The sequence below is a fragment of the Salmo trutta genome, chromosome 8 (assembly GCF_901001165.1).
Source record: "Salmo trutta chromosome 8, fSalTru1.1, whole genome shotgun sequence".
NCBI lineage: Eukaryota > Metazoa > Chordata > Actinopteri > Salmoniformes > Salmonidae > Salmo > Salmo trutta.
The window spans coordinates 8,015,860-8,028,418 of record NC_042964.1 but is presented as its reverse complement, the minus strand read 5'-3'; the positions used below and the strand labels follow the sequence as shown (position 1 = coordinate 8,028,418).

The 12,559-nt window shown below is 45.6% G+C and overlaps 1 protein-coding gene across 1 annotated transcript in view; it reads right to left on the bottom strand.

The window, feature by feature from the left end:
- Positions 1-12,280, bottom strand: part of LOC115199216 (VPS10 domain-containing receptor SorCS2-like) — a 29,004-nt gene extending 16,724 nt beyond the window's left edge. Inside the window, exons 1-7 of the mRNA XM_029761842.1 lie at positions 12,252-12,280; positions 10,276-10,383; positions 3,449-3,569; positions 3,115-3,248; positions 1,979-2,107; positions 686-857; positions 96-416 (exon numbers count right to left, since the gene is read on the bottom strand). Of these exons, the coding sequence (XP_029617702.1) occupies positions 96-416; positions 686-857; positions 1,979-2,107; positions 3,115-3,248; positions 3,449-3,569; positions 10,276-10,383; positions 12,252-12,280 (1,014 nt within the window). The remainder of the gene's footprint in view (positions 1-95; positions 417-685; positions 858-1,978; positions 2,108-3,114; positions 3,249-3,448; positions 3,570-10,275; positions 10,384-12,251) is intronic.
- Between the last annotated feature and the right edge of the window lie 279 nt (positions 12,281-12,559).

Here is a 12,559-nt window from a genome sequence, read left to right as displayed (position 1 = left end):
ATACATTACCTGTAGGTTGTGTGTGTGTGAGGTGTGTGTTAGTATACATTACCTGTAGGTTGTGTGTGTGTGAGGTATGTGTCAGTATACATTACCTGCAGGTTGTCTCCTATCCACCAGTAGAAGACAGTCAGGTTGGCCTCAAAGGGAAGTACCACAGCTGTCAGGTTGACTTCCTGGTTAATCCCGGCGATGGGAACTACTTCTAGGTGAACTTCCTGTAGAGGGGCTGTGACCTGGATATATATGGTGGCCTGGTCGTGTCCGGCCATGTTCTCGGCCTTGACGGTGACGCGGTAGACCCCCTGCTGTTTGTAGCGGTGCTGGATGGGTTCGTCTGTCACCGTCAGGTTCTGGTAGATGGCCCTCATCCCGTCCCCCAGATCCACCTGGTACTTAGTGCTGCTGGTGTCCCCCTGGGTGAGGGAGGAGGTACAGGAAGAGAACGTCACTGACCTGAGAACTGGGATAAACTAATGCTCTATTTCATCTAGTTGCAGTTATAAGGAGTTGCGTGTGAGTCATCATAAACTTGCATTCAGAAAACAGGGGGGAAATCTCTTAACTGGCTGTTGTTACAATCACGCAGACAAAGTCACAAAAACACACACATTTACTCCACACAGCCACACACAACTACCCCACCCCAGGGTTTGCTCTAAATTCTGACTTAAGTAAACAGTACCTGCTCCTGGTGGACGATGAAGGTGATGTCATCACCAGGCGCCACAGCCAGCATCTGTCCTTTGATGCCTAGCTGGAGGCCTCTGGGCGGCAGCAGAGGACAGGTGTGCTGCTTGCCGCTCTGCTGCTTGTTCACGCCCCCCTCACACAAGTTGGACACAACCTTCCTGTACCTGCAACACAGCCGAACCAACGTCAGAAAACAGGGAGACTTGTGGTGTAGTATCGGTAGGGTAGAGACGGGTTTACTAAAACAATCATTATGGGTTTTCCTTTATTAAGATAAGGTAGGGAGAGGGAGAGTGGTAAGAGCATGTGCATATGTTAGGTTTAGGCTTAGTGGTTAGGTTTAGGCTTAGTGTTTAGGTTTAGGCTTAGTGGTTAGGTTTAAGAGGGTTTATGTTTATATTGGTATCAAACCTTGGGTTGCGCGGGCCTATTGCAACTTTCTACCCTGTTTCTGTGTTGTACATTTGACCGGTCTGGAGGAAGTGGGAGGACATGAGAGGCCGAGAGCTCCGAGGGGTCACTCACAACAATTCAAAAGCAGGAGGAAGACAATCATCAATAAAACCTGGTAGTAAAAGGTTTAACTTTAAACCAAATTTCAGATAGGGTTAGGATTAGGATTAGGGTTTAAGCTTAGTGGTTATGTTTAGGCTTAGTGGTTAAGTTCAGGCTTAGTGTTTAGGTTTAGGCTTAGGCTTAGTGGTTAGGTTTAGGCTTAGTGGTTAGGTTTAGGCTTAGTGGTTAGGGTTAGGGTTAGAATGAGGGTTTGGGGTTAAAGTTAAGGTTTGGGTTAGGGTTAGGGTTAGGGTTAGAATCAATTGGATAGGATAGTAAAACAAACGTGTGTGTGTGTGTGTGTGTGTGTGTGTGTGTGTGTGTGTGTGCATGCACCAGAAGTCCCCACAAAAATGTGTTTTGTCCCCACAAGGTCAAATTCTATTTCTAGGGGGTTTAGGGTTAAGGTTAGAATTAGTGTTAGGGTTAGAATTAGGTTTAGGGTTAGGGTTAGGGTTGGGAGCTAGGGTTACTTTTAGGGTTAGAGTTAGGAGCTAGGGTTAGGGTAAGGGTACATGTTAGGGTTAGGTTTAGCGTTAGGGGTTAGGGAAAATAGGATTTTGAATGGCACTGAATTGTATGTCTCCACAAAGTTAGCTGCGCAAGACTGTGTTTGTGCGTGTGTGTGTGTGTGTGTGTGTGTGTGTGTGTGTGTGTGTGTGTGTGTGTGTGTGTGTGTGTGTGTGTGTGTGTGTGTGTGCATCCTTGCGTGCATGCTACTATTCCTCACCCAGTACTGGACTCAAAGTTGTGTCCCTGGTGACAGTTGTCAGGCGGTGAGTCTGGGTCGTGCCAGAAGTCAGCGAAGCATCTATCTCCCTCGGTTTTGAGGCTCTGGGCACGTTCAAACCCATAGTCACTGAACACACAGAGGAAGAGGAGAATGTTACCCCCAGACACTGAACTAAGGCTAATTAGTGTTTCTCCCACTGGTCCTAGAACAGTAGATAAGGGTAAGCTGGTCCTAGAACAGTAGCTAAGGGTAAGCTGGTCCTAGAACAGTAGATAAGGGTAAGCTGGTCCTAGAACAGTAGATAAGGGTAAGCTGGTCCTAGAACAGTGCCTAAGGGTAAGCTGGTCCTAGAACAGTAGATAAGGGTAAGCTGGTCCTAGAACAGTAGATAAGGGTAAACTGGTCCTAGAACAGTAGATAAGGGTAAGCTGGTCCTAGAACAGTAGATAAGGGTAAGCTGGTCCTAGAACAGTAGATAAGGGTAAGCTGGTCCTAGAACAGTGCCTAAGGGTAAGCTGGTCCTAGAACAGTAGATAAGGGTAAGCTGGTCCTAGAACAGTAGATAAGGGTAAGCTGGTCCTAGAACAGTAGATAAGGGTAAGCTGGTCCTAGAACAGTAGATAAGGGTAAGCTGGTCCTAGAACAGTAGATAAGGGTAAGCTGGTCCTAGAACAGTAGATAAGGGTAAGCTGGTCCTAGAACAGTAGATAAGGGTAAGCTGGTCCTAGAACAGTAGATAAGGGTAAGCTGGTCCTAGAACAGTAGATAAGGGTAAATTCCATCCAGTGTGCAGAGAAAGGGCAAAGGTCAAATACAGTTCATGAGCTCAATGATCGATAGACACCAACATCACACACGCCAACAGGATCAATATCAATTATCTAGTCTACATACAGCATCGATTGATTGTTTATAGTGAATTACAGTGTTATTCTCATTCAGGAACAGAGTTGGAAATGAAAGATGATCCTCATTGAAAATGCTTCTATGGGATTTTTAATTAATCTCCTAAACAGAAAAGGAATCGAAGCCTAACCCTGATTGTGATTCATATCATATTTGTTTATCTCAAGTCTATACCTCAAGTATAGTCTATTACCCTAGAGTGTGTTGGTTGTGGTGTGGTGTCTCACCAGTTGAAGTCTTTCTCGGAACACTGGCAGGGCTTGGTAGTCAGGGCGGAGGTGTAGCTCCTCCCCTTGATACAGAACGCAGTGTCCTTCCTCTTCCTGAAACTCCTCTCCTGACCCATGATGCATTTCTCTCCCTGAGGAGGGCCAAAAGTATACATTTGATAACTGTAAAGGTGCAGGATACACACAACATTTTTACAAAGACACAGGAGTGTCTGTGTGTGTGTGTGTGTGTGTGTGTGTGTGTGTGTGTGTGTGTGTGTGTGTGTGTGTGTGTGTGTGTGTGTGTGTGTGTGTGTGTGTGTGTGTGTGTGTGTGTGTGTGTGTTGAGTACCTGCAGATCTGTGAGTTTCCAGGAGTCGTAGTCTCCCTCTGTACACTGTCTGGGGAATGACTGTCTGAAGTCCACCTTGACCAGCTCCCAGTCTGACCGATAGCTGATGTGACCGAACACCCTGGAGGGAGAGGAGAAATATACATCTAATATGATCATATTATCATCACTTTGATGTCTGTTTACTGTCTACTGTCTCAGAAAACTGTAGATGTCTCTTCATAAAGACTTGAGACGTGACTCCGGTACCATATCCACTGTCCACAGTCTCAGCCAACCCCCTCTGTTAGGAACAAGGCAGTCTGAAACATGACAGCACTCCAGCCACACTCTTTTCATCAGCACTAATGAGTAGGGATCCACTTAAGGGCTCCTGGAAACTACACCTTTCTATAGTCCATACTTTGCATATTAAACACACAGATGCCCCTTTAACCCTTTAAATTATGAGGGCCTTCAAAGCCATTGACTGCTCTGCACATAAGATTGGCTTGGCGTTAATGTGTTTTTAGAAACTCAAAGGCATTCATAAAAGCACAGAATGATAAAATATCAAATTGAGTTGTACAATGTATCTCCACTAGGTGGCGATATACCATTGTTAATCAAAGGAGGAAATACAAAAATGTACTTATGTATTAAAAATGGACCAATTCCAAGTCTGTCTGTGAGAGCATGCTCTTTAAGGAACAAACTGATGTGAAAACATGGCAGCAGTTGTGTTATGCATGCGACAATTGAATGTAACCTAGGTGTCTGGTTAGACTGTAAACTCTCCTTCCAGACTCATATGAATCATCTCCATCTCCAACAAAGCCTCCTTCACTCACGCCGCCAAACTTACCCTAGTAAAACTGACTATCCTACCGATCCTCGACTTCGGCGATGTCATCTACAAAATAGCTTCCAATACGTGTGTGTGTGTGTGTGTGTGTGTGTGTGTGTGTGTGTGTGTGTGTGTGTGTGTGTGTGTGTGTGTGTGTGTGTGTGTGTGTGTGTGTGTGTGTGTGTGTGTGTGTGTGTGTGTGTGTGTGTGTGTGTGTGTGTGTGGTGTGTGTGTGTGTGTGTGTGTGTGTGTGTGTGTGTGTGTGTGTGTGTGTGTGTGTGTGTGTGTGTGTGTGTGTGTGTGGTGTGTGTGTGTGGTGTGTGTGTGTGTGTGTGGTGTGTGTGTGTGTGTGTGGTGTGTGTGTGTGGTGTGTGTGTGTGTGTGTGTGTGTGTGTGTGTGTGTGTGTGTGTGTGTGTGTGTGTGTGTGTGTGTGTGTGTGTGCTTCCCTGTGGCTCAGTTGGTAGAGCATGGTGTTTGCAACGCCAGCATGGTGTGTGCAACGCCAGGGTTGTGGGTTCGATTCCCACGGGGGGCCAGTACAAATAAAAATGCATGAAATGTATGCATTCACTACTGTAAGTTGCTCTGGATAAGAGCGTCTGCTAAATGACTGAAATGTAAATTAAATGTACTCTACTCAGCAAATTGGATGTAGTCTATCACAGTGCCATCTGTTTTGTTACCAAAGCACCTTATACCACCCACCACTGCGACCTGTATGCTCTAGTCGGCTGGCCCTCGCTTCATATTCGTCGCCAAACCCACTGGCTCCAGGTCATCTATAAGTCTATGCTAGGTAAAGCTCCGCCCTCTCTCAGTTCACTGGTCACGATAACACCCACCCGTAGCACGCGCTCCAGCAGGTATATCTCACTGGTCACCCCCAAAGCCAACACTTCCTTTGGCCGCCTTTCCTTCCAGTTCTCTGCTGCCAGTGACTGGAACGAATTGAAAAGATCTCTGAAGCTGGAGACTTATATCTCCCTCACTAACTTTAAACATCAGCTATCTGAGCAGCTAACCGATCGCTGCAGCTGTACATAGCCCATCTGTAAATAGCCCACCCAATCTACCTACCTCATCCCCATATTGTTTTTATTTACTTTTCTGCTCTTTTGCACACCAGTATCACTACTTACACACCATCATCTGCTCATCTATCACTCCAGTGTTAATCTGCTAAATTGTAATTACTTTGCTACTATGGCCTATTTATTGCCTTACCTCCTCACGCCATTTGCACACACTGTATATAGACTTTTTTTCGCCTATTGTGTTAGACTGTACGCTTGTTTATTCCATGTGTAACTCTGTGTTGTTGTATGTGTCGAACTGCTTTGCTTTATCTTGGCCAGGTCGCAGTTGTAAATGAGAACTTGTTCTCAACTAGCCTACCTGGTTAAATAAAGGTGAAATAAAAACCCATTCCAACAGGATTTAACCCATTCTAATAGGATTTAACCCATTCTAATAGGATTTAACCCATTCTAACAGGATTTAACCCATTCTAACAGGATTTAACCCATTCTAACAGGATTTAACCCATTCTAACAGGATTTAACCCATTCTAATAGGATTTAACCCATTCTAACAGGATTTAACCCATTCTAATAGGATTTAACCCATTCTAACAGGATTTAACCCATTCTAATAGGATTTAACCCATTCTAATAGGATTTAACCCATTCTAACAGGATTTAACCCATTCTAACAGGATTTAACCCATTCTAATAGGATTTAACCCATTCTAACAGGATTTAACCCATTCTAACAGGATTTAACCCATTCTAATAGGATTTAACCCATTCTAATAGGATTTAACCCATTCTAACAGGATTTAACCCATTCTAACAGGATTTAACCCATTCTAATAGGATTTAACCCATTCTAATAGGATTTAACCCATTCTAACAGGATTAACCCATTCTAATAGGATTTAAACCCATTCTAATAGGATTTAACCCATTCTAACAGGATTTAACCCATTCTAATAGGATTTAACCCATTCTAACAGGATTTAACCCCATTCTAACAGAATTTAACCCATTCTAATAGGATTTAACCCATTCTAATAGGATTTAACCCATTCTAACAGGATTTAACCCATTCTAATAGGATTTAACCCATTCTAACAGGATTTAACCCATTCTAACAGGATTTAACCCACTCTAACAGGATTTAACCCATTCTAATAGGATTTAACCCATTCTAACAGGATTTAACCCATTCTAACAGGATTTAACCCATTCTAACAGGATTTAACCCATTCTAACAGGATTTAACCCATTCTAACAGGATTTAACCCATTCTAACAGGATTTAACCCATTCTAAATAGGATATTTAACCCTTCTAATAGGATTTAAACCCATTCTAACAGATTTAACCCATTCTAACAGGATTTAACCCATTCTAACCCATTCTAACAGGATTTAACCCACTCTAACAGGATTTAACCCATTCTAATAGGATTTAACCCATTCTAACAGGATTTAACCCATTCTAACAGGATTTAACCCATTCTAACAGGATTTAACCCATTCTAACAGGATTTAACCCATTCTAATAGGATTTAACCCATTCTAATAGGATTTAACCCATTCTAACAGGATTTAACCCATTCTAACAGGATTTAACCCATTCTAACCCATTCTAATAGAATTTAACCCATTCTAATAGGATTTAACCCATTCTAACAGGATTTAACCCATTCTAATAGGATTTAACCCATTCTAATAGGATTTAACCCATTCTAACAGGATTTAACCCATTCTAACAGGATTTAACCCATTCTAATAGGATTTAACCATTACTAATAGGATTTTAACCCATTCTAACAGGATTTAACCCATTCTAACAGGATTTAACCCATTCTAACAGGATTTAACCCATTCTAACCCATTCTAATAGGATTTAACGCATTCTAATAGGATTTACCCCATTCTAACAGGATTTAACCCATTCTAATAGGATTTAACCCATTCTAATAGGATTTAACCCATTCTAACAGGATTTAACCCATTCTAATAGGATTTAACCCATTCTAATAGGATTTAACCCATTCTAACAGGATTTAACCCATTCTAATAGGATTTAACCCATTCTAATAGGATTTAACCCATTCTAACAGGATTTAACCCATTCTAATAGGATTTAACCCATTCTAATAGGATTTAACCCATTCTAACAGGATTTAACCCATTCTAATAGGATTTAACCCATTCTAATAGGATTTAACCCATTCTAACAGGATTTAACCCATTCTAATAGGATTTAACCCATTCTAATAGGATTTAACCCATTCTAACAGGATTTAACCCATTCTAATAGGATTTAACCCATTCTAACAGGATTTAACCCATTCTAACAGGATTTAACCCATTCTAACCCATTCTAATAGGATTTAACCCATTCTAATAGGATTTAACCCATTCTAACAGGATTTAACCCATTCTAACAGGATTTAACCCATTCTAATAGGATTTAACCCATTCTAACAGGATTTAACCCATTCTAATAGGATTTAACCCATTCTAAAAGGCAGCAAATTACTTTCTATTGTGAATGGTGGATGTCAGCCCACAAATAAGATGCTGCTGTGTTATTCCCCACCTCTCTCTCTCTCTCTCTCTCTCTCTCTCTGTTTATCTGGCATGTGACAAGTCACAGTTTTGACCTCCCAAGGCTCTTGTCATTAGTATGTGAAGAGGACTCTTTCCCTTCCAGCCTGTCCTTGCTGCTAATGTTGTTCTGTTATTTCAGGATTGTGTCCTCTCTCTACACCCCCCTCCACCACCAACACCTCTCTACACCCCCATCCACCACCATCTCTGTTACAACCCCCTCCACCACCAACACCTCTCTACACCCCCCTCCACCACCAACACCTCTCTACACCCCCATCCACCACCATCTCTGTTACAACCCCCTCCACCACCAACACCTCTCTACACCCCCCTCCACCACCAACACCTCTCTACACCCCCATCCACCACCATCTCTGTTACACCCCCCTCCACCACCAACACCTCTCTACACCCCCATCCACCACCATCTCTGTTACAACCCCCTCCACCACCAACACCTCTCTACACCCCCCTCCACCACCACTATCTCTGTTACACCCCCCTCCACCACCACCTGTTACACCCCCCTCCACCACCACTATCTCTGTTACACCCCCCTCCACCACCACCATCTCTGTTACACCCCCCTCCACCACCACTATCTCTGTTACACCCCCCTCCACCACCACCTGTTACACCCCCCTCCACCACCACTATCTCTGTTACACCCCCCTCCACCACCACCATCTCTGTTACACCCCCCCTCCACCACCACCATCTCTGTTACACCCCCCTCCACCACCACTATCTCTGTTACAACACCCCCCTCCACCACCACCATCTCTGTTACACCCCCCTCCACCACCACCTGTTACACCCCCCTCCACCACCACCATCTCTGTTACACCCCCCTCCACCACCACCACCTCTGTTACACCCTCCTCCACCACCACCTGTTACACCCCCCTCCACCACCACCACCTCTGTTACACCCCCCTCCACCACCACCATCTCTGTTACACCCCCTCCATCACCACCATCTCTTTTACACCTCCCCCTCCTCCCTCCATCACCACCATCTCTGTTACACCCCCCCTCCACCACCATCTCTGTTACACCTCCCCTCCCCCCTTCACTACCATCTCTGTTACACCTCCCCCCTCCCCCCTTCATCACCACCATCTCTGTTACACCCCCTCCACCACCATCTCTGTTACACCCCCTCCACCACCATCTCTGTTACACCCCCTTCACCACCATCTCTGTTACACCCCCTCCACCACCATCTCTGTTACACCTCCCCCCTCCCTCCTTCATCACCACCATCTCTGTTACACCCCCTCCACCACCATCTCTGTTACACCTCCCCCCTCCCCCCTTCATCACCACCATCTCTGTTACACCCCCCTCCACCACCATCTCTGTTACACCTCCCCCCTCCCCCCTTCATCACCACCATCTCTGTTACACCCCCCTCCACCACCATCTCTGTTACACCCTCCTCCACCACCAACACCTATGTTACACCCCCCTCCACCACCACCACCTCTGTTACACCCCCCTCCACCACCACCATCTCTGTTACACCCCCCTCCACCACCACCATCTCTGTTACACCCCCCTCCACCACCACCACCTCTGTTACTCCTCCCCCCACCATCTTTGCTCAAATGAAACCCTGTTCTCATCTCCCACTAGGGCCAACATTCTGAGTTTATGTGCCTCTACTCTCACTCCAGCCAATTCACAGGAGATGATTAGATGAGGGGAGAGAGGGGGAGAGATGGGAAAAGAGAGAGAGAGAGAGAGAGAGAGAGAGAGAGAGAGAGAGAGAGAGAGAGAGAAAGAAGAACTGTTCTCTCCACATTCACCATCATCTTCCTCACTAGGCTAATCAACCCCTCAAGAAAATCATGGAGGAAACGACCGTATCATAAAAATTTTTTTTAAATTGGGCGCCCCACTCCACCTAATGGAGAGTGAATTTTGGAGATGAGAAATCCCTGCTGGAGCAAAATACGAGTCCTGGAGAGGCAGCTGATCCATATTCCTTCCCTAAGCCCCTTATTTGCAAGCAGAGGAGCCAGGACTTAGGCAGGGAGAGCAGGCTGGGAGAGTGAGCTAAGCAGCAGGAGATGTCACTGAGACTGCAGGATCAATTCTCAATATCTCCTGGGTGAATCATCGCCTGGCCATTTCATCTGAAGAATAGGCTCAAGCCAATCAGACACCGCAATGTTGAAGTGATAGTGTTAAGAAACCAATCAATTACTTTGTTACTAGTTGAGAGAGTTGTATTAAACCAATGGCAGAGCTTTGGAGAAGAGGTGCCCTTGAAATGGGGCCTATTCTCAGACTGCAAATCTCATAATTCCCTTTCCAAACGACTGTATATAGCTCCAGAGACGATTATGGAAGATTCCAGGGCACACTCACGTCATGACCAACGTCTCATCTCCCGGCTCGCTCAAAAGTCCGTCCACGAACACTGAGGTGCTTGTGAAGTTGTGGATGGTCCAGGTGCGTCCCTCATCAATACTGAACCTGGGAGGGAAAAACATCAACACAATCACATCCACTATATGGAAGTATATAGGCTCTTTTCAATAAGCGGCCATCTTGGATGAGGTAGAAATGAACCTCTATATTAGTAGGGTTCCTGACTAGCAGGATGTAATGCCGTCACACAAAAAAACTGTGCATCGATAACTATCAGAACTATAAATTTAACTACACAACTATACTGCTCAAAAAAAATAAAGGGAACACTTAAACAACACATCCTAGATCTGAATGAATGAAATAATCTTATTAAATACTTTTTTCTTTACATAGTTGAATGTGCTGACAACAAAATCACACAAAAATAATCAATGGAAATCCAATTTATCAACCCATGGAGGTCTGGATTTGGAGTCACACTCAAAATGAAAGTGGAAAACCACACTACAGGCTGATCCAACTTTGATGTAATGTCCTTAAAACAAGTCAAAATGAGGCTCAGTAGTGTGTGTGGCCTCCACGTGCCTGTATGACCTCCCTACAATGCTTGGGCATGCTCCTGATGAGGTGGTGGATGGTCTCCTGAGGGATCTCCTCCCAGACCTGGACTAAAGCATCCGCCAACTCCTGGACAGTCTGTGGTGCAACGTGGCGTTGGTGGATGGAGCGAGACATGATGTCCCAGATGTGCTCAATTGGATTCAGGTCTGGGGAACGGGCGGGCCAGTCCATAGCATCAATGCCTTCCTCTTGCAGGAACTGCTGACACACTCCAGCCACATGAGGTCTAGCATTGTCTTGCATTAGGAGGAACCCAGGGCCAACCGCACCAGCATATGGTCTCACAAGGGGTCTGAGGATCTCATCTCGGTACCTAATGGCAGTCAAGCTACCTCTGGCGAGCACATGGAGGGCTGTGTGGCCCCCCAAAGAAATGCCACCCCACACCATGACTGACCCACCGCCAAACCGGTCATGCTGGAGGATGTTGCAGGCAGCAGAACGTTCTCCACGGCGTCTCCAGACTCTGTCACGTCTGTCACATGTGCTCAGTGTGAACCTGCTTTCATCTGTGAAGAGCAAAGGGCGCCAGTGGCGAATTTGCCAATCTTGGTGTTCTCTGGCAAATGCCAAACGTCCTGCACGGTGTTGGGCTGTAAGCACAACCCCCACCTGTGGACGTCGGGCCCTCATACCACCCTCATGGAGTCTGTTTCTGACCGTTTGAGCAGACACATGCATATTTGTGGCCTGCTGGAGGTCATTTTGCAGGGCTCTGGCAGTGCTCCTCCTGCTCCTCCTTGCACAAAGGCGGCGGTAGCGGTCCTGCTGCTGGGTTGTTGCCCTCCTACGGCCTCCTCCACGTCTCCTGATGTACTGGCCTGTCTCCTGGTAGCGCCTCCATGCTCTGGACACTACGCTGACAGACACAGCAAACCTTCTTGCCACAGCTCGCATTGATGTGCCATCCTGGATGAGCTGCACTACCTGAGCCACTTGTGTGGGTTGTAGACTCCGTCTCATGCTACCACTAGAGTGAAAGCACCGCCAGCATTCAAAAGTGACCAAAACATCAGCCAGGAAGCATAGGAACTGAGAAGTGGTCTGTGGTCCCCACCTGCAGAACCACTCCTTTATTGGGGGTGTCTTGCTAATTGCCTATAATTTCCACCTGTTGTCTATTCCATTTGCACAACAGCATGTGAAATTTATTGTCAATCAGTGTTGCTTCCTAAGTGGACAGCTTGATTTCACAGAAGTGTGATTGACTTTGAGTTACATTGTGTTGTTTAAGGGTTCCCTTTATTTTTTTGAGCAGTGTAGATGTCTACTGACCTTAAGTTCTTTCTAAGAATCTTGGAAGAAGTGAGTCTCCATATTGGTAGGGTGCCCGGTCATACATGACTTACAGTTCTATGGGCTTTAATAGAACGGCCATCTTGGAAAGAGGCTCAAAAGACCCTTCATAATGAGTAAGGCTCCTGTCTAGAAGGTTGTATGCGGTCATACATGCCGTGAGAGGTCAGATTATCTCCAACCACGACTGAACCGTGACCTGGAACGGGCATGTCCACATCTGGACCACAAGTCACCGGGCTGTTTCGGCGTGGGTTTGTCTTCAAACACGCCACCAGACGCACACGCTAATGTTTACCAAAGCAAGGACTTTAAAATTAGAGGATAAAGTACACAAAGCTAACCGCTAGCTCGAATTAAC